The sequence below is a fragment of the Scleropages formosus genome, chromosome 10 (assembly GCF_900964775.1).
Source record: "Scleropages formosus chromosome 10, fSclFor1.1, whole genome shotgun sequence".
Taxonomy (NCBI): Eukaryota; Metazoa; Chordata; class Actinopteri; order Osteoglossiformes; family Osteoglossidae; genus Scleropages; species Scleropages formosus.
In genome coordinates this window covers 12,326,695-12,353,767 of record NC_041815.1, presented here as the reverse complement: position 1 = coordinate 12,353,767, position 27,073 = coordinate 12,326,695, and the positions used below count along the sequence as shown (strand labels likewise).

The 27,073-nt window shown below is 49.0% G+C and overlaps 2 protein-coding genes across 4 annotated transcripts in view; one reads left to right on the top strand and one right to left on the bottom strand.

Moving 5' to 3' along the window:
• The first annotated feature begins 1,829 nt into the window (after positions 1–1,829).
• Positions 1,830–5,897, top strand: LOC108932060 (protein PIMREG-like). Of its 2 annotated transcripts, XM_029255844.1 has the most exons (5): positions 1,830–1,896; positions 3,206–3,483; positions 3,625–3,926; positions 4,081–4,176; positions 5,658–5,897. In XM_029255844.1, exons 2-5 carry the CDS (start codon positions 3,214–3,216, stop codon positions 5,683–5,685), a joined length of 696 nt encoding a protein of 231 aa, XP_029111677.1. In that variant the 5' UTR covers positions 1,830–1,896; positions 3,206–3,213; the 3' UTR covers positions 5,686–5,897. The 2 variants fall into 2 exon arrangements, with proteins under 2 accessions (XP_029111677.1, XP_018603742.1); XM_018748226.1 differs by lacking the exon at positions 1,830–1,896 and having other exon boundaries at positions 2,883–3,483.
• Positions 5,898–6,782: 885 nt separating this feature from the next.
• The window catches only part of pitpnm3 (PITPNM family member 3), a 66,822-nt gene continuing 46,531 nt past the window's right edge, over positions 6,783–27,073 (bottom strand). For both annotated transcript variants that reach the window (XM_029255322.1, XM_029255323.1), the window contains exons 6-20: positions 26,659–26,848; positions 26,050–26,172; positions 25,419–25,600; positions 23,479–23,636; positions 22,953–23,123; positions 17,151–17,312; positions 16,528–16,676; positions 15,115–15,231; positions 11,684–11,800; positions 11,377–11,525; positions 11,022–11,171; positions 10,418–10,601; positions 10,191–10,319; positions 9,668–10,056; positions 6,783–8,770 (exon numbers count right to left, since the gene is read on the bottom strand). In XM_029255322.1, the coding sequence (XP_029111155.1) occupies positions 9,739–10,056; positions 10,191–10,319; positions 10,418–10,601; positions 11,022–11,171; positions 11,377–11,525; positions 11,684–11,800; positions 15,115–15,231; positions 16,528–16,676; positions 17,151–17,312; positions 22,953–23,123; positions 23,479–23,636; positions 25,419–25,600; positions 26,050–26,172; positions 26,659–26,848 (2,299 nt within the window). In that variant the 3' untranslated portion in view covers positions 6,783–8,770; positions 9,668–9,738. The remainder of the gene's footprint in view (positions 8,771–9,667; positions 10,057–10,190; positions 10,320–10,417; positions 10,602–11,021; positions 11,172–11,376; positions 11,526–11,683; positions 11,801–15,114; positions 15,232–16,527; positions 16,677–17,150; positions 17,313–22,952; positions 23,124–23,478; positions 23,637–25,418; positions 25,601–26,049; positions 26,173–26,658; positions 26,849–27,073) is intronic.

Sequence of the window (27,073 nt, the reverse complement as noted above, 5' to 3'; positions counted from 1 at the left end):
TTCAAAATAACATGGTCTTATTGCCACTCATCTGGACAGTTCATGCCTACACTATTGCCTTTGGATATATATTCACGAGATGCTGTATATTCATAGCTCTGTAAACATATTTACAAACAGCTTTCCCATTCTGCATACCCAGATGGTAAATTTAATGAAAACCCTGAATAAATGCATGAGCACACTGAACATTTGAATAGAGCCATATTTAAGGTGTGTGGAAAGCCTTGTGCCATCTCGGACGGCTGACGGCAGAGCAACACGCGACACCTGCCACTCCAGCCTTTGCCTTGAAATTTAAACACCGAACTACATAAAAGTGGCAAAATACTTTCCTGAACTTTGAAATACTTCAAGAAAATGAGGTTCACCAAAAAAAAAACAGTCTCTGTACTTTTCTTGCTTGATGTCTGCCTCTTGCGGGACTTATGGACAGAGATAGTTTAAAGTAGGGGTCCTTCTAGTCCCGATGTCACACTGTGTACTGCTTTCATTCTACTTAAGCTCTTGAACGCTTGACAAAATTAATTATGAGCCTAACTGACTTAGTCTACCCTTCCCTCGCAGCACTAGTCAAGAACAGGTTAAAGACAGCAGGTAGTACTGGACTCATCAGAACTTCTGCTTTGGATCTGAAGACCCACAGCCAAGGTGCTCCCCCTAACCACTAAACTAATAATAATAATAATAATAATAATAATAATAATAGTGGCAGATGGAATGGGTCACTGAATGTGCCTGGACCTCGGGACAGGCAGGAAGACCTTCAACACCTAGAACAGGTTAAATTCACAGCAGGTTTTGGACTCCTGCTTTGAGTAAGTAGAGCTGGAGACTGAATCTACACAAGAATGAAGGTCTGTGAACAAGCCTGGCCTCCGCGTTGATTGACTGAATTCCAGCTCAGAATCAGAATCAGAACGATCAGAACGAGCTTTATTGCCAAGTATGTTCACACATACAAGGAATTTGTCTTGGTGACAGGAACTTCCACAGCACAGACAGAATGATAGTGGCAAGATAGATGAGAAGATAGAGTATGTGAATAAGGGATAAAAAATATATAAAAATATAAAGTACTCAATATACAAAAATAGTAACTAGATACAAATGCAAGGGAGTGTGAGTAAGAGATACGATGTGATAAATAGCGTTGTGTATTGCACTGGTTTACTCTTTGGGGGGGGGATTTAGCTGTTCATGAGGTAGATGGCCTAAGGAAAGAAACTTTTCTTATGCCCGGCTGTCCTGGTGCTCGGTGCTCTGTAGCGTCGGCCAGATGGCAAAGGTTCGAAGAGGAAGTGGCCTGGCCGTGAGGGGTCTAGAATGATTTGCTAGTTCAGGTTGGAACTGGAGTGGAATGAGTGTCTGGCCACGCTCTGACTCTAGAGATACAGGGACAAGTGCAGCTGCGTATATGCTGTGGATGTCCTGCGTTCTGTCACCAGGGGCTGGAAAAGCAGAGGGTCCTTAAATTGGGACACTGCACCGCTCCCTCCGCTTTTCACCTCTCTTTCGCTTCAGAAGGGTTTACCTTCAGTCTCCTGTTACATTGCCCACTGTGTCCATACGATTCCGCTGTGTGAGCGGGTACCGAATCCCATATTTATTGCCACGAAGAGGAAAATACCACACAAAGACGTTACAAAACAGCACTACGATCCTAAACTCTGGCGCGTGAGGCGGACGTGGGAAGCGGATCTTTCGAGAGGACCGCTACAGAAAGGATGACGACATCTATAGCCAATGCGGTAGCGGAAACAGTCGACGCAGCCAATGAGAAATCAGATCCAAGGGAGGGTCGAAGGGATACCAGATTCAAATAAAGAGAAAAAGTGGAAATACAGTGGTTAAAGTCGGGGGTCGCCTTTGTTTTCGAAGACTGAAACCTCAAAGGTACGTAACTAACGTCCGATTGCACTCTTCGGGTCGTTCAGTGTTTATTTGAATTTTTAAACCTTTAATCATTAGCAATAAATGAATGTTTGCGAAGTACAAGAGAAGAAGTACAAGTAGTCTCGAGCTCAGTCACCAGTCACTCAGTGAAGCAGCTCGCGCTGCGGGTTCATGATGATTTTGTGCGCGCGAGTCCTTCGTGTGATAAGTGCGTTGAAACCCCGAATACTGATCACGAGAGTACATGATTATTTCCGTGTTGTAATAATTTCATTATCGTACACAATGATTGAATGAAATTAATTATTAAGTGTGAATTTGGTTAAGTAAATTCAACTCATTTTAAATTATTTTTACGGACAGTCACTGAAAGAACACTGGACTGAGGGTCATTACAAAAAATTAAAAGTTGGCTACACGTGATTCATTTACCACAATATTGAATAAGTATGTAATTATTAAAGCTATAAGTTTGCCTAGTACTGGCCACGGACGGAGGAAAGGGAAAAAAAATTCCCAACTGAAAGCCAAAGGAAAAAAAAAAGAAAAAAAAACCCTGGGGGTCCAAGTGCCAGTGCTGCCCTGCTTCTAGTCAAAGTGCTACTCCAGACCAGTGTAGCTTCCAAAGAGAGTGAATTCCTAGGTTGACCCGTACAGTTTTTACACACGGAACACACGTGTAGAGTCCAACAAAGTGTTACTACCGAATTAGTAAAGCTAAAGGAATTAAACTTAAAGATAACAAGTAAGAATTTCATTGTATGGTGTAACAATCTGTTTACTGTACATACATCTGACAATAAACTCTTGAAACCTTTGAAAAGTCCTAATTACGCGCATCCCAGAGACCACCTACCTTTCATTTAAGTGTTTCTAATTATTTCGACATCCCAGGTAGTATCTGTAAGAGGAAACGCAAATAATTTCAATAAGCTGTGGAAAAAAAATGTACTTCAGCAATACAGCATGTCATATTACGAAAACAACAACAGCAGCAGCAACATGTGGTCCAGTGGAGGACAGAGCAGGTAGAGAACATAGGTGAGAGAGAAGGAGATTGAGAGACGGACCTAAACCTGAAATCCAAAAGCAAGCTATAAACAAAAAAGTTGTCAACTCTGTTAAGTTGATGGAAAAGTTCTTACATTTTCTTAGATTGTCTCCTTGGGTAATGGCTTCAGATAAGTAAAGGTTAATAATAAGATCAATACTTAATGAGGTTGATATTTTTCTCGGAGATGTTTGTCGCTTTGGAGAAAAGCATCCGCTAAACAAATAACTAAGTGTAAATAATAACTTGTCTCGTAAGTCACCGGAATGCCGTCAATCACGCGGAGAGCCCACCAGGTTCTGGATGAGTCTGGAGGAGAGGCCTCCCCCGAGGCCCCGGATCGCTTCCGAAAGTCACGCTCCTCGAGCTCCCTCGACTCCCTGCGAATGTCCCTGAGGAAGCGGCTGCCTTTGAAGACGGTGCCGTTCAACATCAATGAGAACTTGAGCTGGGAGTCCCTGCAGGAGAACCGAAAAACGAGCACCATCCGCCTACTGACCCGGAGCGCTCAGAACTCCATCGGGGGTGTGTACCAGGTGAGGTAAAAATGACCTGCAATTCACACTTGAACGTTGCATTTTGAGTTTCGCGATATTTCTGTTTCTGACTGGTGCAAATGATCGCCCGCAAATTTATATTCTTTGTTACGTTCTCCACAAAACTGGCCCTCTTGACAGAAGCTGCAGAAGAGAGGAGAGGAGCGTTTGGTGGTGACCCCCTGTGCGTCACCTGGGGGTTTGGAAAACAGCAACTCTCCAGGTGGCCCTGAGCAGCTCGCTCACTCTGCTGTGGTCACTCCAAGACGGGTCACCCAACGCACCCCCAGATCAAGCACCCAGAAGACACCACTGGCTGCCCGGACCTCAGCGCAGGCAGGAGGACCTTCGACACTTAGGGGTGGACGCTCAAGGAGGCAGCTGGTGCGGATGGCGGCGCTGAGGAGTCCATTTGCCTCCTCTGATGCCCAAATCCGCAGGCGGTAAGGGTCGAAGGGCTCCTGTGTACAGTTTCAAACCTTTCCCACTCTTTCCTTCTTAAGTATAAAGTAGCAAACATTGTGTGTGAGTGAACCTGTCGTCTGGTCACCCGGTCAGTGTTAACATGAGATCCCTGTCCTTTACCATCTCCTACAGGCAATCTGACGAGGAGCTGGAGTCTTTGTCCAGTGATCTCAGGAAATTAGGGGGCTTCTCTCGTGGACGTGATGGAGCCCTTAGGGGCGATGAACAGTGAGTGTGGTCTTCATTGTTTTTATTTATGAAATGGAAATTGTTGAAACTGCTACAGCTTTGTTTTCTGTGGAGGTTGCAGTTAGAAATGTCAGCTTACTCGAGGATGAAGGCCTAGGGCTCTCCCTTGGGACGTGCGGAATTTCCTGTTGGTTTTCTCCCTTTGCCTTTTTAGTATCAGTCTACTCATGTCCATATTAATTGAATTGAATTGAATTGATTAGTTGAATCTAAATTAAGACAATAGTTTGGTAAACGGGCTTTATTTTCACACGCTGCAGTCATACATGTATGTGGAGATGTACGTTTTGCCATAACTGTTATGTCCTGAAAATGAGCAGCTCTTCTCTTGGATTGAATTTTCAGAAGGATTGCATTATAGGCGAACTGGTACAGGCTTTCCCACGATGGGTTATTTTCCATTAGGTCCTTGTGACCTCAGTGGCTTGTTACAAAGACTTGACTCAAGTGGTGGAAATGGCTGTGAAGCTGGGACTGTGTGTGATAGTCAAGATGACCTCGAGTACATTCTTCCTTTTTGTGTCCCACTGCATCTTTCCAGATTCAGTTCTATACATTTCTCCTTCCTGTGGTCTCCTACATGAGTGAATCTCAAGCCTGATCAGTTGATTCTGTGATAGCTGAAGCCAAAGACAATAAACATACAGCACATACAGACTGCATCCTTATGGGAGTTCATGTCTCTGTGGTCGTCCTCCCTGTGGTGTTTTAGGCTATTCTTACACTGTAATCCAACACTGATGACAGGATATGAAATAACACTGATAACACACAATGCACTGTGTGTCTGATTCTGTACTTACTGCAAGCAGGCTCGAGGTGGTGATGTATGGTGTAGGTCACAATAAAAACTGTGGGTGTCCAATCCAAAAGTGATGCAGCTTAGAAATGACTTCTACTGTTCTTAGTGAACTGCTGGAAATCTAACATTCACAATGAAATAGGCAGTGATTTTTTTTTTTTTTGGGTCACCAAAGACGATGTTTTGTTTTACTGTCGAAATACACACACACACACACACACACACACACACACACACACACACACACACACACACACAAACCGCATGTCCCAAGCAGGGTCGCAGTGAACCCGAGCCTAACCTGGTAACACAGGGTACAAAGCTGGAGGGGGAGGGGACACACTCAGGACAGGACACCAGTCCAACACAAGGTACCCTAAGCAGGGCTCGAACCCCAAACTCACCAGAGAGCAGGATCTGGCCAAATCTGCTGCACCACCACACCCCCTTAGACTCAAGACAGGCAGTGAGAAATCCTTCCTTTGTGAAAGCACACAAAACATCAGAAAGCAATGAATAATGCACCTGAGCCAGATTTTTACACTGTATCACAATTTAAAATCACTAGTCTTCACGTTTCTTTATGAGCACAGCATTCAAAACCAATGTCCCGTTGGAAAAAGTATTCATGTCATACTTCTACTCTTTCTGTATACAGAACCCTTGACCTGGAGAACTACTGGTAAGACAGGATAACGCGGGTGGCCTCTCCAGGAGAATCGGTCCACAGTGACACTGCTTCGTCAAACGTCCATGAGTTGAAAGGAAAGTAGATGTTTTGGGACTGATGCTCATCCTACCATATGTATTATATACAAATGCTGCCTCAGATCTCTCCATTCATTGTCTTTTTTTGAAATTGAGATTTTTACTATTTTTTATCAAGCTGTACCTTACATTTTTCTGTGCAGGAAATGTTCATCTTGTACACAGTGCTGAAAAGATCTGATACAACATACTTTCTTAGAATTACTTTATTAGTAAGGGGGGGAGAAGCCATCTTATAAGATTAAATGAAGTCTTATTGTAGAAGCAAATGTCAACAGTTTTTGCCTAGAGATGTGTTCAGTTGAAGGCACTAATCATGGCAGCTCCTCACCGTGAGCTCTGAGGGTTATTTCTGGGAGTGAGAAAGAGCCTCTCATTTTGTACTGTGGCAGCAGGCCAACGTACCTTTCAATTCACTAGTAGCTCGGTGGCTCTGTGAGGAGAAACTGAAGAAAAATGTCTTTTTTTTCTCCAGGGAAAAGAGATTTTTGCCATTTTCATCAGAAATTTTTGTACCACATATTTAAATTTGATGTGTGTGCGATGTAATGAAACAAAAGATTAATGTGAAGGTGAACTGGATTTTTCCCATGGTTAATGCTTAATACAGTATTTTACATTGTATCCTCTTTTTTATATGTCAAAGAAAAAACTGACAAAATTATTTACTTTACTATCTATATGCAAAAACAAATAAAAGCAATGTATGTGAAATTTAATTTTGTGTTTTACAGGCAGGAAAAGAGAGTGAGTAATACCCTCTCCAAACATGACCTACTTTACATGACAGCCCAGTGTGTCCTTGTTATAGATTTGCATATATATTACATGTCTGAGGGGTTTTGAACAAAGCTATGTAATTTTGAGCTTGAAGGAGTAATCACAATTAAAAAACCTTGAAGGGGGGGGTTCAGGAACAGACCATATGGAACAGGCTACATTATTCTTTCTGGAAAAGTCCTTTCCCGTTTGAGTCACACCATTCAGAAACCTGAAAACGTTTTGACTTGGCTCAGTCACCTGTTCCTTGTTCTGTCAAAATACAGGTAAACAGTAGGGCTTCATCTTGATGTTCCCTGGTCGTACCCCTTAACCTGCGTGGGTGGCATCGAATACTAAAAGACACAGTTTAAGCATGATTTTTAAAATAGTCCATATGTAATTTATATGTGCATACACAAAGTACAGAAAAAACATTAAGTACAGAAAGACACAATATACTTTTCCAATAATGTCAAACTAGTATACTTTGGTCAAGCAATAAGGATAATATAAAGCAACTCTTGTCCTCCTCTGGGACATGAAAATACAATTTAAGGCAATATACAACTTTGACAAGTATCCATTTAAACAACACAATTCAAAAATGACTCTTTAAAATATATTTAAATACTATAGGGAAAAGTTATTCCTCTTAGAAAAATAAGTATGCAGAACACAGGGCTGAAAGTCCTACTGGCTGGACACTAGATCACGGGACGTGGTAAGGATCCGACCCATCCAGGATCGACTTGGCAGACAACGAAAACATCTCAGTTCAACCAAAAAACATCTCGGAGTTCCTACGGTGCCAGTCTTTCACCCGAAATTTTGCTTTGCCTTTTTCTCGTGTCGTTCGGAGTTTGACATTTTCCTGACAACAGCCACCAGCAGGCTCCCAAAAACAGATTTTCGTTCCATTTCAGCTTAGTTTTGATCTTCTGGTTGAAGTGCTGGTTACCTTTGGAGAGAATTCCCCATGTAACAGGTGTTCTCAGGGCTCGTTTCACAATCATCCATGCTCCTTGTATGTTCATCTATTTCTGCTTTTAGCAGGAGCATGAGAAGTCCCCGTCAGTGCTCCACAGTTATTTTGTTGGTTTCTTCAGTCAAAGCACAGTAAACATGGTCCATTTGCAAAAGGCCAACACAACCAAGCCCCTTATAAAGTCACGTGATGTCATATCAGCATGTCGGTGCTATTTTAACAATGAAAAAATGTAGTAGTGGAGCACACACATTCTATTACAATGTAAACGCCACAAAACAACTGCCACAACGCTCAGGTAACTCACAGACATCACTTTCGTCAAGCGTGCCCAGAATAACGTCAACAGAAACCCCTTAGGGGCTCTTGGGACTGAAGAGCAGAGGGTTCACATGTGCAAGAATGAATCAGCGAGGGTCTCGCCGGACTCCCCGCTGAGGTTCTGCCTGCTTCGGCAAGGTACCCCCCCTCCCCAGCACAGTAACAGAAGGTTATTCATGGTAAAAACCCAGGAGCAGCAGACATCCTGGACATGTTGGCTCAGAGAGGAACAAACTGCTAAATTAACTCACATGTACAATATATGTATAAAAACATATAAGTAACTAGAATATTATTGCAGGAGAGGAGTGGCAGCCTCTGACCGCGGGGCACGTCATGGCAGGAGCAGAAAACTGGACTTTGTCTCTAGCTGTGCATTTTACATTCCACATTTACCGCCCGCGTTACAGAATCCAAATGACGGTAAAGCTTACAGCGAAAATTCCTCAGCACGGAGGGGTCCAGTTCCTGCCGGTCACTTTGCACCCCGACTGCCTGCTCCACACCCTGCCTGGGCAGCACAGCACGAATGTACAGGAAACGAGACCTGTGGAACCTCACTACTTGTTCTTTCACTCCACCGGGCCGGTTTTACCCCGTCCGGAATTCCGTGACAGCACCTGTTTGTTCCTCCACTGAAATCACGTCCATAAAAACATTAATTGGAAAAAACCAAAGCCTGGTTTACGATCAGTTCATTGTGAACGCAATCTTCTCCAACACAGGTGGGACTCATTACAGTCTTGTTCTTACAGCGTTGTGCATGTACAGGTACTTTGCCCGGCTTCCGGAGCGGGAATAAAGGAAAGTGACGGTAAGCAGCTTACGTCCCACACTCAATGGGCTGGAAAAGCATCTTCAAACCACACAGAGCAGAGGGGCCAATAAAGGTGTTGCAGAAGAGGGTGTAATTTCAGCAGGGTTCTCAATTTTTGCTGCGCAGGAAGGAGACAAAGTGTTATTTAGCCTCTGAACACATTTAAGCAACGTGAACCGTCCTGCACTCGCGCGGGGCGGCCGTCATTTGATGCACGCATTTCTAAATTCATTACAACACTTTGGCTAATGCCCTGAAGGCCACATACTAATCACAATGTCCTCTTAATTCACAATATATTACTGCTCCTAAACCTTTACAGTTATTGAATTTTTCTCGATTGAGACTCGGGAGGCGGCAGATAATGGCGTTGGGCGAGATAGCTTTCATCAGCACATCCTCATTGATGCTTTCAGAGGAGCCCCTCTGATTGAGAAACATGAGGCAGGCAGTCAGCTTTGAAAATAAAACAGACCTGCTCCTTGCAGCTAATAATAGCACCGTTATCTCCAATTCCTGCATGAATATTTATAAAAGGAGGCACCCTGAGCCGCTCCCTGCTCGGACTTTGGATGCGGATGACACGCAAATCACGTGCAAACTTCGCAAACTGCATGCAAGTAAGATGCAAATTACACACGTTGTATAACAAAAAACAACAACAAAAAAAAAAAACTGCACGCAAATTAAACAAATGACAGAAAACCACAGAAAGAGTCACGTAAAACCCACACGCAAATCATTCAGGTCACATGACGGTCAGGCAAATGCCGCACGGACTTCGAGGCTCCAGGTCTCGTGCCCGTGCCACCAGCAACGAGGGCCCTGCGCTTAAGACTATCGGCGTAACAGAGTCATGGTCTCCGTCTGATCACCGAGTCTAACTGGCCCAGTGCTGAGTTTTTAGAATAGCGGAAGAGCTCATTCGGTCGTTTGTGGTTGAAAGAGCTGGAGAGATGAAGCGTAGCCTGAACGGCAGCAGTACGTGAACATCACTGAAGGGAACAGAACTTACTGTGTCCCTGGCCTCCGCGCTGCCCCCCCCCCCCCCCCCCACCATCCTTCGTTCCCATCCTTCTCTCATCCTCAGGGGGTGGTGTCTCCACGGTGCATGGACCCTCGGCCCCACACGGAGAGGGCCCCGCCGCCCCCCCCGTGGTCTTTGTCCGACTCCGGCTGGCTCTGGGCTCGCTCGGGCTTGGGGTTCGGGGTGCAGGGCGGGTCAGGCTGCTGCACGGACATGGTGCGGCGCAGGTGCGTGCGCTTGCACAGGAAGTCGGGCTTGGCGGACAGGCCGAAGGAGCCCTTGCGCAGAACCATGCGCACCGACGGACTCTTCTTGGGCCGCGTCCGGTGGCCAAACTGCAGAGAGGAGAGGTGTGCTGCGTAGCCCTCGCTGAGGAACTGCGCCACGGGAGCAACGCAAGGGAGAAAGGAGGAGGAGAGAACACGTGAGAGGAGCACGCCAGATATTTACCCAAAACGAGACGAGCTGGAAAACGAATGCACTTAACAAGGCCGGAATTAAGCCTCTCTACCTGGCACTGGTTTTGGTATTTCTTGGACGGCCGGCCCACTATGTATATCTGAGAAGGACCCAGACCCAGCATGTTGTACACGGAGATGTCCTTCATGGAGCCGTAGGCAGCGCTGATCTTGATGTGGCACTAACAGGGCGGCGAAAAACAAACATGCACAATGTGAGTGCGAATGTCTGTCTGCACTCTGTGTGTGCGCGCGCGTGCGGATGTGAGCAAATCACTACCTCCTGTATCAAGTTCCTGAGGAAAATGGTCTTCTGTCGCAGCGGGTCATGGACCAGGCCTTCGGAGAAGAAGACAGCGCCCTGTGGGAAGTTGTGCTGCGAGAGCCAGGAAACCACACGCTGCTTCTGCATGTCTGGGCGGCCTGTGATGTAGATGATCAGGTAGCCCAGGTCCTGCCAGTGTCTGTACACACACACACACACACACACACACACACACACACACACACACATTTTCTCAGTTGTTCCCGTGATTTATGAAAGCCTGATTATATCATCGTAGCATTTTTCAACCAAGAGCGTGAAGTGTTTATACGCCAATGTTCATATGAAATGTTTAGATATAAGTAAAGAACACAAACCCACTAATTAGTCCATTTCCAAGGAACGGAAATAGCCTGGAATGAAAATCAAAATGCACACAACCTTCGGGTAATTAAGTCTGAGACCCTTCTTAGGTGGTTTGGAGCTCGGGGGATATAACGCCGACATCGAGTTAATGAACGACAGAACGGGTCACTCAGCGCAGTAACACACCTCATGCTATACTACTGTATAATCCTCTTTGCCTTCCAGCGTCCAGAACTAACGTAAAGTCAGTTACCTGACGACGTCCACGGCTCCAGGGCGCACCTTGGGGTCGCTGCCCATTATGGAGACGCTGGCGGCAAAAGACCCATCGATGCTGAACACCACACACTCCATGCTCCGCGGGAGCACCGTCAGGTAGGCCTCCGCGCTTGTCTGGTCGCCCCTAGGGGGCCGAAAACAAGCACCAACTGAGGCCTGCTGCTTCCTCTGCGGTGGCGAACAAACGCCCAATGAGACAGCGTAGCCACCGTGCTTTGCCGAAGCGAGAACGTTAAAGCCACACGAGCGCTTTCTTTCAGAAGGAGCCCGGTGCCGGGAGGCCGTCTCGCTCGTTTCACAATACGGGAAGAGAGAAGGCAGAATCTCACTTGACCACCATCCTGACAGGATAGACCCCCACACCCAGCCTCTTGCTCTGGGGGATGGTGTAGGTCACTCTGCCACTGCTGCTGGTCACCTCCGTGTCAAAATGCACCCAGCGGCCCGACTGGGGCTGACTCATCACGAGGATATCCACCTGCGGAGAGAGAGGTGGGCAGAGAGGAGGTGGAAAGGGGAGACCTCAGAGACAACGGACACAAGAAGAGCAGTTCAACTCCTCTCGCTTAGTTTTTTGTACATGTCGCTCTGGCAGCATTCCAGTCAAGACAGCAGAAACACTACTGGTGGCATTACCTTCTCTCCTGTCAGAGTGACCATGTCCAGGGGGCCGTACATGAACCGACCGACCAGCGTCTGGGGTCCGTCTTCCGTTGCGATGACATCGTTCACCCTGTGGTTTGAGGTCACGTTCTGTGGACGGAGACAAGAGAGTTGGCCTCACGTAGCACGGTATTCACTTACGCAATCCTCTGAGGTTATTGATCGATCGCATACTTCCGCTGTGCGGCGATTTAACAATTCAAGGGGGAGATGGCGTGAGGTCTAAAATCTTCAGCAACAGCATGAAGTTATGTACCATGGTTTCTCCTGGTAACCGCCTACAATTACCAGGTTGTGTTGGTGTGGTGAGTCACTGGAGAAGCTTTAAAATAAGCTGCTCGCGCAAGTTTAAACTATCGACTGAGTGTAGGTGCACCGTTCCTCACGGCCTGGTTTCACCATAATCCGTTCTTGATCAGCTGTGATGCGATACGTTTCCACCGTTATTCAACGTCGCAATCGTTATTTAAGGAGGCTCGATTCCCACCTCCAGCTGTAGTACCCGTAAGCAAGGTACTTACCTTAAAATTGCTCCAGCTGTATAAATGGGTAAATAATTGTAAGTAGCTTTGAAGATAAGCATCAGTTAAATGAATAAATTTAAATGTAACCAAAGCGAATCACAAGGCATGCAGTACTGCCACTCTCCAGGAGCGGGACGCATATCATACCACTTTCAGGCCTTCCAATCCAAACCTGCTCCTTTCCGGTAAGTCGGACTGCGCAGGAGGAGGAGCTCGGGGAACATAAATCTTCAGAATCTCAGCCGATGCACTGGGATTTTACCGTGAAACTAAAGCAACAATTACTCTTCCAGTTTCACTCGATCTTCTAAGTGTGAGGAGTGGAGTCAACCCTCCCCTCAAACCAGGGAGCTTTCGCAAACGTTGACAGTACAGATGTCTGGACTTAAGGACACACAGGCCTTGTATAAATGGGGCGGCGAAGTGGTCCAGTCCGCTCCCCGGGACATAGAAATAGGGATAAATGCGAGCCGTGGCTCTCGGACGCACTCGACAAAAACACTCAAGCGCACGTCCAGCGGCTTTCTGGAGTCTGTGTTTCTCCCGTTGTTTTTCGGAAGACGGAAGACGTACTGCTCACTCCTCTCAGCACAAAACGAACGCTGGATGTTCTGCAAAGCAACGATGTTTCCCAGCAAAGCTCTTCAGAGCTTTTTTTTTTTTTTTTTTTTTTTTTTTTTGGACGAACGCCGCTAATGAGTCAGATGTATCACTTAATGAAGCAATAATGAAACATTTCCAGGCCTTACGCTATGTGCATATTTATTAGCACAGTCAATAATTAATCATCTCGCACAGCTGATGCGGTGACGCTGCTGCCTACTAGTTTGGCGCGAGGCCAACAACTCGAGCGACTCTCACATTCCCCTGAAATTCGCTCGGCAGGACGGCGAGCAGGCCCGGCTCCGCGTGGCAATCGGCGGGCTGCCGTCGCCCCGGCGGCGTCTCGGGAGGACCGGTGGCGCGTGACGGGCTGGAGGGGACCAGCAAACAAGGGAGCAAGAGGAGGTACTGGTGCTACAGCCAGATGAACTTGGCAGCGCCCCCATACCAAGAACCCCAGCCCTCACAGCAGTACAACCGTGAAAGCTGGAACAGCTTCCAGGAGCGTCTCTGGAGCCGCGCGCTCGGGCGGGACCCGCGCACGCAAGCGGGCGAAGGTGACGCCGCCGGCAGACAAACATCGTCGAGGCCTGCTTCTGCATGTTTTCGCAAATGCGGTCTGAAGCAAGCCTTTCCCCGGAACGCACTCTTTACACGCTTCGTAGCCAGGCAACTCCATCTCTCGCCTGCTCGTGCACTCCGTACTCTCAAAGGACCGCTGTTTAACGTGTTAAACTGGTATTTCTACCTCAGAGGTGCACAGCAACGATGTGGTGTCATGTATGATCCGTCTCTGTGCTAGAAAGGGTACTGGTAGCACAGGCTGTACATACCTGCAGAGAGCACAGCGCAGATGGTGGAGACGGTGACAGCGGCTACAGAAAACGGACTGCGGCAGGCAACACGGGATGGAACTGCATTTCGGCGGACTGTGCACGTATCGGGTAGCACGGGTGATGGAGTCTGCAGGCATTGCATGTTAACATGAAGTATGAAAGGTAGGACAGGTATGGGGGATCGCAGACATCGGAGAGCACGAGCGGCAATGGCCGCAGGCCGTATATATAACGGGTAAGAGACGGCCAAAGCCCCGTTCTGCCTCCAGGGTCACCGCGTACTCCAACGGCAAGACGGCAGCTACTCGACGCGCTCCCGGCGAGTCCTTCCCACCAGCGCAGCATCCGGTCAATGCAGCGAAAATGCCCTCATCTGACTGCGGTGTCACAGAAATGGAGAAAAAGTGCAAAAGCAGAGGCAGGTGGGGGAGAAAAAACTGGCATTTCAGATGCGGATGTCAATAACTCCCATTACCAGTCCTTTCACCGGGCTAAATTTAGTTAAACAGCACTCACTCACTCACTCACTCACATGTACGAAAGCATAGAGAAGCGCTTTTCATGCTGGTCGGCCTGTGAATGCAGTCGACCGAATATAGCAGATTCATTGTTCGTTCCGTGAGCTATATTTAAGCCGAACGGATCCGTCAGAAACTAACCAACTATCGACACTGTGCGGGTCTGAATGGGAAGGACAGAAATAAACCCGCGGCCTTCATCACACGTCAGCTTCTCCTCCGCTTTCAGTAATTGTGTTGCTCTTCTTCCAGCTGTTCAAGGTGAAACTTGGTACACGTTTTGCGGAATAAAGATGATTGCCAACCGCAATGGCGATTTTTAAACAGACTCGGAAAATATCCCCGAGAACTCGGATAAAGGCCCTACAGAAGAGGCAGTATTTTTAGCGCGGCGTGACAATCGGTGGGAAATTGCAGCCTGCGTGCTCCTCCCATGCTTTCTGCTGTACCGTCGGACGCCTTTCATGTGACGTGCATCTCTGGAGCTCGGAGAACTTGCTTCCACTGTAGCTGTGGTAATTGCATGTCTAATCACACAATGCAATATGCAAGTCTGCTGAGAGCGTAGGCAATGAACGAAAGGATAGGAGACATCAGCCCAGATTTCAGATATACTTAACATCCCCCTCTCAAAACATTTCTCCCCCCAGAACAGACCAGTGCTCTGTTAAACGTGCCCCCGCACATTTAATATGGAAATTACACCCTAAACAAGTGTGTGTTTACCACCAATTGTCAGCAACAGTTTTCTGTTCTTGGTTTGTGTGTGATTAAAACATGCCAGGTCCCAGGTGGTCACACCTTACCTTGGGCCTGCTCAATAGGAATCAAAGCATGCCCACATAAGGCAGGGCGCTGTAAGCTTGTCAGCGGCAGAGTCGGAGGCGTCACAGGTGATGAGGGGGTGGATGACCCGAACATACCCGTAGCTTGACGTGGGTTCGCCTGCGCAGCCACTTTTCCCGGGGGCTAGACGGGGAGAAGGGGGCGGAATCGGAGTTGTCCGCTTCCTGGGCCTTTAGGCAGTCGCAGCGCATCACCTGCCAGTGGAGAGAACAGTCACAGCATCGTCACCATCACTGGAAGTCATCATCGCAGTCACGGTAACAGCCTTAACTGGCTGTGGCAGTGTTACTAATACCGTGACCCTCTCTGTAACCATCACTGCCACAATCATCATCATCACAGTCGCGGTAATTGTCAATCATCAACAGCACTGTTACCAACGCTGTCAGCATCACTATCAGTCTGTCACTGTCATCGTCACCATGACTGCCACAGTTACTGTCACAATCTTTGCCTGTCGCCTTTGCTGCCCCCCATGTGCTCCACTATGCCATGGTTTCTCCTCTCGCAGCGTGCGACCGAATGCCCAGGTGCCTTCCTGCTCTGCCTTTCAGGTGCTGTGCCGCCATGCCGCTAACACTTGGCACAGCTCCCGTCTGTCAGAGCTGCTGTCTGGTGCCAATCAGGACTCGCACAAGACATTGACAGTGATGAGGAATAGCTCATTTTCCTCATCGGACACCTTGCACGAGGACAAAAACCTCATTCTACATGGTGGTCAATCGCAACCGTCAATCATTTGTGATCCAAAGCACTGAGAAGGAGCTCAGTTGTTCGAGTATAACAGCAAGGCCTATTTTTAAATCTCAGATATGGAATCAACCCACGATCTTGGATGCCAGCATTCTGTTCCTTATTGGAAATGTTACCTCATTCTTTTGTTGAGTCAAGCAGCATCCTCCACTTCTAAAAAACTGTAATGAGGTCAAATTTGTAGCTAAAAGGTACGATTTAGTACAAAATCACAGTTTTTATTTGGGGTTGTAATTAGCAATGTGAATTAAGATTACCATTCCAGGGCAGTAAAGTGGGGCTTTTTTCCACAAAAAAATTTATTCTAATATTGTTCTTCAGTGAGATGTGTGAGATTATGGGCCTAGAGGAAATATCAATACTCAATTAATATAAGTGGATGTTGATGCGGGGCAATGAGTACTTGAGGGAAGCTGATGTAGCCTTTCAAACAAGCATGTATGTACATCCACAGCTGGCAATCTGATTTCAGACAAAAATCACAGGTTTGACAACAGCAGTAACTCAGTAAATCCTTGTTGGGAACCCAGGATGGTTGAAGTACTCAGACACTGATTGTGGAGAGGCCAGATCCAAGCAGTCAGAAAACGGTAAATCTACATTGATACAACATTCCAACTTAGTCATCTCATCTGGGTCTTTTCAAACAGGCAATTTAGAATGATGCTTAAGAGACCAGGATCAATGTTCTTCAGGATAAGGTTCTCTAGGAGAGATGAATAACCAATCCTTTTCACCTGGCGGAGCACAAAGGCCACCACATCTGTAGACTCCCAGTAGGAGGTGTGGAACAGGTGTGGCAGCGCCACAGTGGGGAACGATGTGAGGACGTCCGGACAGTAGAGCGCGTAGTCCAGCCTCTTGGTCCCCCACCAGAAGGTGGAGACTGAGAATGTGAGAGAGTGAATGAATGGTGGGTGGGAGACAGGAATGGAGAGGTGAGCAGGAAAGGAAAGGTAGCAGAAAGATTTTAGAAATACCATCAGCAACACTGTCATTTGGTGGTGTCACAAACACAAGACCACAATATACCACTTCAAAAAAAGCCTGGGGACAGAATCTGGTTTCAGGTCCCCCTTCTGTCACTCTGTCAGGACCATTATCCTAAACACTGGAAAAGAAAGCTGTGCAGAAAGAACGACAACAAAAAACTAAGGGCAATAAAACTTCTCAAAAACATGGGTTTACAAATCTCAGTTGTCCACTCCATAAGTTAACAAACGTTTGTGAAATTGTCTTTAGCTCGGAGAAAGAATTTCAGTGAGCGTGCCTGCAATTTGGGAAGCACTTTTTCGTGACGGTGTCTGCGGTTTGGGACGGACTCGCTGTACTTTGCAGTTCATGGAATTCTGTCACTCACTGTTGCCAATGGTGTTGCTCAAGAAGCCCACGGAACAGGTCGACATCCCACTGCTGACACTAGTGAGACTGGCTCGCCGTGGCCCATCCCCCCCTGGCTCATCTTCTTTTGGGCTCGGCCCCTCCTCCGAGAACACCTCGGGGTGGCCGTGGATGCTGTCGGCTGCAAAGAGACGAAAGGCATTCGGTGATTCGGCGCGCTTGTCATAAATCCACGGAAAGGACCGCAAACATGCGAGCCCTTAATTAAACGATGGACGTTACGAGAGAAGAGAGACATCACCACCCTTACGGATTTCGACTTTACAGGCCTGTTTGCCAGGGAGACATTTTTACCAGCCTTTGTGCAGAAAGGGAGGGAGAGCAGAGAGAGGAGAAGTTTTCAAAGACATTGACAGGGGACGGAGAGGCTTCCCCTCTGAAGACGTACGCTGACAGTGCTCAAACTCCTATGGGGACTGGCATGCCTAGATCTGTCAGTCTGCCCTCAGGGCACCGCACCTCCCTCTACCCCGAGGGGGCGTTGCTGACAGGTACGAGTCAGGCGCAGGGCAGTGTAATGGTAGGCTAATTGCACTATCGGCAGCCTTAACCCAATCGGATGGCGGTGGCAGAGCAGGCAGGCTGCGGTGGCAGCGACCCCCCATCTGCTCATCACCTCCTGGGGCGCGGTAAACACCTCATTAGTGCCCATTGGGCCACCGCTACCTATGGATTGTGCACACCTAACAGAACCGTCAATAGCTTTTCAAGTTAATTCGCCCCAATTTTGTGCCTCGGTCATACGGCTTCCTATTCAGGGTACGTGCGGCGGCGGGGAGGTGGAAAGGTGCCGTGCGTATCTACTGTACATCGGGGGGGCTGTTACATTGACAGAATGCTTCAGTTAAGTAGATTTCATCAATAATTGAAGTGCTGAGAAAAATGCTTTCCCTTCTCAATAAGAAATTCGCGTTAAACCGTCTTGCAGGGCCTAAGGGAGGAGGGAGGGATGGCGGACAGCCGCGATACGTCTCTCTGTAACCAGGCAATCTCACACCCGATAAGTGCCCGGGAAGACTACCTGTCAGGCGGAGTTTCGCCGCCCTCCAAACTCTCTGTTCTATTTCCATCCTTGTTACAATTTTCTTTCTTTCCTCGCAGTTCAGTTCTTCTATTATACAGCATATCCTTTGAGCCGTTCTTGCTTTTTGTTCCTTTAAATTCAACTTTCCCACAATGCATCTCGATGTGCTTATCCCAGCGCCTGAATTGCATGCAAAGAAGTTTGCTTGGTGCATACACAAACCATCACACCTGAGCGACACAATACTGAGCACTGTACTGCCGTTACTTGCCCTTACCGTCCGACCGCTGAGGGTTAGGGATGAACTGGCTAACGGTCACCAGTGACGTGTGTGACACAGCACAGCAGCAGCAAAACTCACACACCAATCTTTCCTTCTAAGGAAGTGTTTTCAGGTGTTCGGGTTTGTCTCGGTGTACCCTGGGCTTCCTGTTATCCAGCCGTATGGGTGGTCTGTAAACTGCTACCTGCTGTGCCTCTACAGAGCAGACTCTCCTGCTGTCAAGCATCCTGTTAAGCATCCTGCACATGCTTCACTTGGAATAAAAATGTCTACGAATAAAAGAACAATACTATCAACCTGGATAACATCAGCCAGTTGGGTTTTGTCATTTAATTGGTCCCTTTTCAGTGACTGATGGTAACCTGCTGAAGGCCGTTCTGGAAAAGTCTGCTACCTGTCGTGGCGTCGCAGGCTCTACAGAGCTGTGTGGCACCGAGTCCCGCATTTATGGGACATGCCAACTGGAGGCGTCACTGCCCAGATAATTGGGTGTGCCAGCGGTTGGATCTTAAGTAAAACCCAACATGCTACATGAGTTACACACAAAATCCTTCCAAAATCTCAGCAGGTTTTCGGGTCAGCTCAACTCCACCTATACAAGAACAAAATATTAAATGTCAAAGCGTCCAACAAGCGTACTGCGCTGCATCACACGAAGCACCGATCCATTCCATCTCAAAAAGGAGAGCAAATTGCTGACGTCTCACACACACAGCAAACCCGGTCCTTCTCCATCCATTCTGGTGTTTTATTGCGCAAGTCTTTTTCAGTGAGACTTTACCCCTTTCCCGCGATGCACGTTTTTCGGGCTTGATTTCCATCTCTCTTTTCACGTGGAGGTGGACACCAGTTTTTGTGAACATGCCTGTTTCTGCTGCACGGAAACTGGGAGGAGGGGGCACTCCATCCCCTGCATCCTCCCGTTTGCCTGGGAATGTGCACAAGCGCTGGCACTTGCTGCCTGCCCCTCCAAACCCAACTGCTCTCATCTGCTCTCACAGGAGGGACTTGCCAGAGAGCGAGCGAGCGAGATGCAGAGAGAGCGAGCAGCAGACAGAAAGGGAGCAGGGGAGAGCGAGACATGGAGTACGAGAACGTGAGAATGGTGAGAGGACAAAATGAGACAGTAAACACAACTCATACCATTTCTGATCACGGTGCATCGCCCAACACGGCTTGGAGTGGTTTCACTGACACCATGGCTGGCTGGTGAAGCAGGGTGCTGTGCTCTGTTCACCCCCATTATGCCAAGTCCTTTGTTAAAGCCCCAGTTTTCTTTAGAGAGACTCAACAGAAGCTGTATTCATCAATCTCGCTGACGATCCGGTAGCCGTTCTATTAAACATAGGCGTTACGGGTCTAATGCTGTCGCAGTGAGCGAGCAGGTTTACTGCAGTGAGCAGAGGGGCTCCCGCCGCTGCCAGCTTCCATCACATACAACCCAAAGACGCTGACCGGCCAGGCATGTCGCCTCCCTGATGTGCGAAGGTGTTCGTATTATCAGCGGCCAGCGACGAGGAGCAATGAGGGGTAGATGAAGATTCGGAATGGTGCGGCGGTGGGTGTGGAAGAGATGTCATTCTATCGCAGCCGGTCATCTCTGAGAAGAATTGCATTGTCGGCGCTTCCTCCTGCTATCTCCGAGCTGCAGTAGGAAAGCGTGTGCGCGTATGTGTGTCTGTAAGAAAGTCTGCGAGAAAGCCCGTGTACGTTTCGAAGAAGAATGCGTGGGTACGTGCGTCTGAGAGAAAAAGAACGTGCGCGTGCGTATCCCCGTGTGCCCGGGAGAAGACGGGGAGAAAATGCGCGCCACGGTGGCGCGGGTGCCTCGCATCTCCTGGGCTGCGTTCAGACGCGGGTTCGAATCCGGCCCGGTCTGCGGGGAGTTTGCGTTTTCACGTTTGTGCGGGTTTCCTCCCGGTGTCCGTGTTTCGGGGCGAACCGGTGACAGTAAAATGCTCTGCTGTACAGACGGGAGGATGACTGCAGGGAGTTCACTGCAACGTAGCTCCCATTATAAGTCACCTTGGACAAAGGTGTCGGCTTTAAATTAATTAATTATCGCACGTAAAGCACCCACTAAATAAATTAATAGAAATGTACATCCAGGAAGGTGGGGGCACGGTGGTGGAGTGGGTTGGACCGGGTGGATCTCGTGGGTCTGGGGTTCGAGTCCCGCTTGGGGTGCCTTGCGATGAACTGGCATCCTGTCTTGGGTGTCTCCCCTCCCCCTCCAGCCTTGTGTCCTGTGCTGCTGGGTTAGGCTCCGGCTCGCCGCGACCCCACATGGGACAAGCGGCTTCGGATGGCGTGTGCGTGTGTACATCCAGGAGCCTGTCTGTGTGCTCATCCGCAAGGAGCAGGCAGAAAGTGCGTGTGCGGCTTGGAAACAGATATACGTGCGGTTTCAAGCTCAAATGCTCCACGTCTTGCCCCGAGGTGAGCAGCAGGGGTTGGAGAAGGAAGTGTGAATGTGCTTTGCCCCCCAGGGCTGTTCCAGGTTGACAGTTCCAGTGCAAACACAGCGGTGGCTGCCCTTGTTTTCCTGCCTCTGTAAGATAAGAGGTACCTGTTGATCCCTGACAATTACAGCAGCCTTTCGCTAAGGACCCGGGCGGCTGACGGCCGAACGTTATTACGGCGTTATGATCGGTTTGATCCTACTGCTCTCGGACTTGGCAATCTGTCCCATCGCCTTAATTGCTTTTAAATGTCCATCACTTCAGCTCTCAATTACAACTCGTTTAGTTCTTCATGGAGAACAGGTGGCTCTGGAAACGAGCGGTTTACGCACGAGCGCCTGGTCATCGTCTTCGCTCCCAGAGCCGGGACCCTGCACGGGGAACCACGCAGCAGGAAAGCGGGTTTTTACGCGAGTGTTGCAGGGCTTGACCTTTAATGGGAACTTTAAACAAGACAGCGGGTATGTTTCTACCCTGTCTAATCGGTCGTGGCTTCCTGCTGCCGGATACCGATCTTTGCCCATCCTCAGATCAGCATATGGCCTAGATTAAGGAAGAGGCTTCACAGCACTGCCCTTTGAGAAAATAAGCCAGCTTTTCAGGACGCCCCACAGATCTGGCCGGAGAAATAACCACTAATTCTGCATTCCCGCCGACTGCAGTGACAAGTGACTGATATGTGAAAGGAAGAGAAGAGGATACTGCTCAGTACAGTTTTTACTTGCTTTACCCTTATCTTCTTGGCCTGCTTTGATTTCATTAGTTCGTTTTCGGGGCCCGACTCTTGCAGCCCACAGAGGAAAGGCCTTCTCAAATGCAGACGCAGCTACGCCGCACTCGATGTAACCCTCCGACTGCGCAGGCACTAGCCTCCCTCAGGTTGCGCTGCGGTGAAAGCTCTGAACGACCAACGACTGACAGCAGCCTGACACGTCTCCAGACGCAGCAACCTCCAGCTGTCACTACAAGCAATTAGCACATCTCAGAACAAGCAAAGAGGGGAGAGAAGAAAAAAAAAAAAAAAAAGGAAGCAAACCTCAGGGCAGCACTGCTCCGCGGATCTCCGGTGGGCAGGACACGTTCATCTGCGACAGCTTTAATTGTGTCTCCAAGTAGGACTGCTGGTTAATTACCACATTTCAAAAGGAAGGGCAGGAAGAATTGGGGAGGGTGAGTAACACCTGTCTGCACGCTTCGATTTTTTTCGAAGACCAAGGTAACTTCCAACCGTGATCGATGGAGCGCGGACTAAGTCTCCTGCTTGAAAACCACAAGCGCGGCGTTTCTGCTGAGCTGGGCCGGTTCGACAACTTTTACGTTCTTTCACAAGCGCTGCGGCGAGTGCCACGTCTGTGTGCCATTATTGCCTGTATGTAATAACGGCACGTTTAAAAGGAACTGCTTTCGCGCCACTAGCGGAAGCGAGAGAAACTGAAGTTTCTGCAAACTTCTGAGCTGCAACCAACCTGTGAGATCTTCAAATGCCTCCTGTTTGCCATCACAGCACACGGTTACTCTTCAGAGAATCAGTGCAAAGGCAGAAAGGCGGTAGATCTGCAGAGTAACATCCCTAAACCCCAAAAGTGGATCAATGAACTCTGGGTAAACTGCTGCTTCATTACACACTGAAGATATCCGCTGGCCCAAGTATCCACGCACCGGCCCGAACTACAGGGAGCGATTTTCAGACACATCGCTTCTGATCCAAGAGGAGAGACAGTGAGGAAATAGGAGGTGAATTCTAATGAGGCACAAACTTCAGGCATCTGTGAGGGGGTGGGGGTTCTGTTCCACAGTTCAAACAGCCTGGGAAAAAAAAAAAAAAAATTCACAAACACAGCGCAGCCCCCGCAGTTCATGACGTGCGAAAGTATGTATGTGCAGGCGTCTCTTTCTGCGTACGATTAAAAAAACCTCGCCTGAAACCGAGCGGTGGATGACGTGAACCCCGGCACTTCCCACCCAGAGGGATAGAGGCGGAGAGACCCTCACCTATGAGTGCGGAGCGGCCGTCGCCCAACGGGTAGCGCTGGTACCGTGGCATAGCAAAGGGAGGCAGTCGGTGGAAGTGGGGGTGCAGGAGGGGTTCCAGGCGCGACGCAGAGGGGTCCGAGGGGTAGAACAAGTTGTAGATCTGCGAGCAGGCGGGCCGCAGCTGGGAGACTGGAACCGGGCAGAAGAGCATCCGGGCAAGAAAATATTAAGCACAATGGTGACCAGCTGTAGCGCGACCGGGCCCCACCGCCGACTGACACCGTGGCCTGCCTATCAGCTTCTTAACACGCCTTCAGTGCAGACCGACGAGCGTACATACTGGGCAAATCTGCCTCCGGGATGCATCTCTGACCGGGCCTGCCTGTCGATCAGATGTTCAGCATGTGAAATAGGAACTAGGTGCTGCATTTTTCAAAACGTCGGAAGGCAAACCACCTTTGCATCTAAACCGAATGGCTTCGGTAAGCACGCAGATTGGCCAACGCAGATCGTAGGAGTGTTCCGAGACCCGCGTCAGTCTCACCCTGGACGGCCGGAAGTACCGTCCTCCTCATAGCCAGCACCAGGCCCAGCGGGCAACCCAGAAGGAAACAGTCCGCCACCTGGAAGTCAAACCGCCCCGGGTTCCGGAGCAGAGTGCTGCTGCCTGTCCGCAGAGTCCCTTCTTCTTGCAGGAGACTGCTGTGAGGGACACAGGGAAAGGCTGTGTTAGGGATAGAGATGGGGGACAGTACGGTACTTCGGCAATACAGACAAGAACTGACAGCAGGGGATGGAATGAGGACTGGGAAGTGAGTGGGATTAACTTCATGTTATCTCAGCTCAGCCTTGGAGCAAATTCAGGCAAACACCCCCCGCCTCCACACCACCTGCAAATGTAGCCACGCAGTATGCAGCCGTGGCACTGGAGCCGTCCATACGGGAACAAAAGCAACGCTCCGCAGGTGAGGCCTGCGTAACAATCGGAGCTTCATTAAACTGAGCCGACAGGAAGTGCGGGTGGGGAATTTGCACAGCGAGCTATTAAGTACTGGGCACAAGCCAAGGGATGCCATTCTGACTCCGAGTAAAAAGACTGGCCAAGTGGTTGATGGGGTGACAAGCTCCTCCTAAATGCTACACAGGTGCTCGTTTGTGGAGGTGATGTATATTTTTTTCCCAGAACTTCCTTCCTTCCTTCCTTCCTTCCTTCCTTCCTTCCTTCCTTCCTTCCTTCGTTCACATAGCAGGTTCTTGATTGCAGCGAACGCTGATGTAAAACAGGAGTTGCCCTCTGTCAGCCGATGTGTGTTCCCTTCCACTGCCATCCAAAATTCATTTTAAACACCAGTCCAAAGTGCTTTAGCGGAAGTGTTCTAAGCCAGAAGACTGAGGCTGCGGGTCCCAGTGCATCGCTCCTTGGCGTCGAGAGGGCAAACCCTTTTTGGGGGTTTGGGGAGACATAGGCAGGAAGCCCCGGCGATAAGCCTGATGCCCCCTGGGACGGCACCACTGTTTACCAGAACCGCTCACCACGGCAGCTGGCTACTCCCGTTCACCTGCGCTCTCCTCGCACGTTCCGGCTGAGTCTGAAACAGGGCTATTTTCAGCTGCAGCAGACACACAGGGGATGGGCTGGAGGATGGGCAAGCGGGGGTGGGGATGGGGGGGCACCCAGTATGCAGCAAATATTGATAGACAAAGAAGACGGTGACATTTTCTATTATCATAAACTGCACAGGAGGCAGATAATTTCACACAGTCCATACAGATTTCTATTTTTTCTGGAAAAACAGACTTTGTCTGCATAGATAGGCAGAAATATTTGTTAAATAGATGCATGAGCACATAATTAAACCTTAGCTGTCAATCTAATTAAATGCTTTCCGTGTGCTAACAGTTGGATGAAGGAGCTCAAACACACCTCCAAAAACACTGTGGATTTTAACACAAGTAATAATCTCATCGGAAAATCAATTAAGGCTCTTGCGAGCCCTCCATTTTCTAAAACGGCACAAAAAGCAAAATGTTCCGCTATCTGCCGGAATATTCTTTGTTGTGGATGAATGTAATCGGGCATTTGCGCAGCAGACTTTAATAACATAATAATTTGGTCATCAAGTAAATCTGAGACCTGACAACAGAGTCACGCCAGCCACACAAATAAGACGGCAGCGCACGCAACGTGCACAGTTACCATTAGTTACCACAGGTATCTCGGTGAAAAGTGAAACACTGAAGAATCTCATTCAAACCTTAACACCGTAAGATATATTTAATTGGTTCAAAACGTTTATTTTGACATTTAATCTTTAAGTCGATGGCTTTGCTGAAAGCAGCTTACAATACTGGTGCTTAGCAACCCGGCTTGGCAAAAGGCACAGCGATATACGGGATTCGGTGTAGTTCTCACGCAATTTTCCTTGACCGTTCCTTGACATCCGTACATGTTTTACTGGGAGCGTCGGGCGCGCGACTTCGTACCCGCTGAAGAAGACATGGTGTTGGGACGAATCGCCGTCACACGAGTCGCTCTGCTTCCTGCTGAGCGGCTGACACGGGGGCGTGGCCGTGCCGCTAGGGGCCGAGATGTCAATGTTGCTCTTGCTGAGACGCTTGCTGGCGCTCAGGCCGCAGCCGGCCTCGGTCCGAATCAAGGGGTTGTCCTAGATGGGGAGCGGGAGAGGAGGAGGCAGTGAGTTTGGACAGGGGGCCGGGGACCGCCGTTTCCGTTACGTTGAACGACGCTACTACGCTCGTACAGCGGATGCTTTATCCCACATGGAAATGAATTTGTCTCGAAGCACGGTCCACTAACTCCAGGCTCGAGGTAATTAAAAGCTTCCCACACAACGTGGTAGCAGTGAAATGTGGGTAAACACTGGAAGAGCTCATGAACCCACATGCATTGTAGAGTTTAACAAAGGTAAATAAAACGCTTCTCAAAATCAATTAAAGTCCCAACGAAGCTGCATGACGACACCGATCAGTTGGCGAACAAACCCATGTGCAAAAATGGCTTTTGTGAGCTTGGAATAAAAAGAATATAAATCGTGCACTTATGACTGTCACATATGATTCGGCTGCATGGATGCGGTGAAGCGAAGAGCTCTACCTTCAGGCTCTCCGTGCTGTTGTTCTCGCTGTCGCTGCTGGGGCTGCCAGGCTTCCGGCCGCCGCTGAAGCACAGGGCATCGAAACACAGGACGCCCCCCACGCAGTCGCCTATCAGACACACCTGGCCAGAAAGGTGGGGGAAGCGCTCAGCGCCGCCAGCCATCGTACCGCAGCGGGAGTGCACATACCTCCATTTGTTTGGAATTTTGGAGATGCTTCGAAATGTTTTAATACATAAAACGTAACTATAAAACGAAATCCAATTCCACTGCAGAAAACACAAGGGACACTCAATATCCTACCAATACTGTAAAACACAAGCGGCTGTGTGTCTGTCCAGCAGTAAATGATGGATGTTGCACCCAGTCCCTGTGGGCCAGAGTATCTCGCTGCATCACTGAAAATCTTCCTCCCAAATGACCGAAAAAGCCGAACCTAACGTGGCAGATAAGGCCCGCTGAGCCTTGAGGACATCGGTGTCTGGGTCCCCGAAACATTCGTTGCTGTGATCACATTGCCAGACTGTTAAATCTAATGATTGCGACGAAAGCACATAAACCCAAGTGCCCTCGGATGCCCTCCCGGTGTGTGCCCGTCGGCGCCGCACCTGCCCTGTGAAGCCCAGCCCATCTGGGGACTGAAGAAAGGCATGGTACACCTGGTTGGCACGGGCGATGACGGTTGCCACGGCATCCTGGTAGTGCGGAGACGCAATGGCCAGCAGGGGCAGCGCAGCCAGCGGTAGATGGTCCACGCTGCTGGAGACGCAGCTCTCGTCATAGCTGTAGGGGTTCAGGCTGCGACCGTGCCGAGCAACACGGTCAAAAGCGGCAACCAAAAACAGCAGCAGCAATCATGATAGAAGAAATAAACCCATATAGCAAAGTCGCTGCGGCAAACGAAACGGAGCCCAACAGCGTTTGAGGAAAACTACACGTTCGGCGACTCCCCCGGAACTGCCCGACATCCCACAGAATGCCGCTTCCCGTTTCCATGTATGCCAGGGAAGCTGGCGCACCACC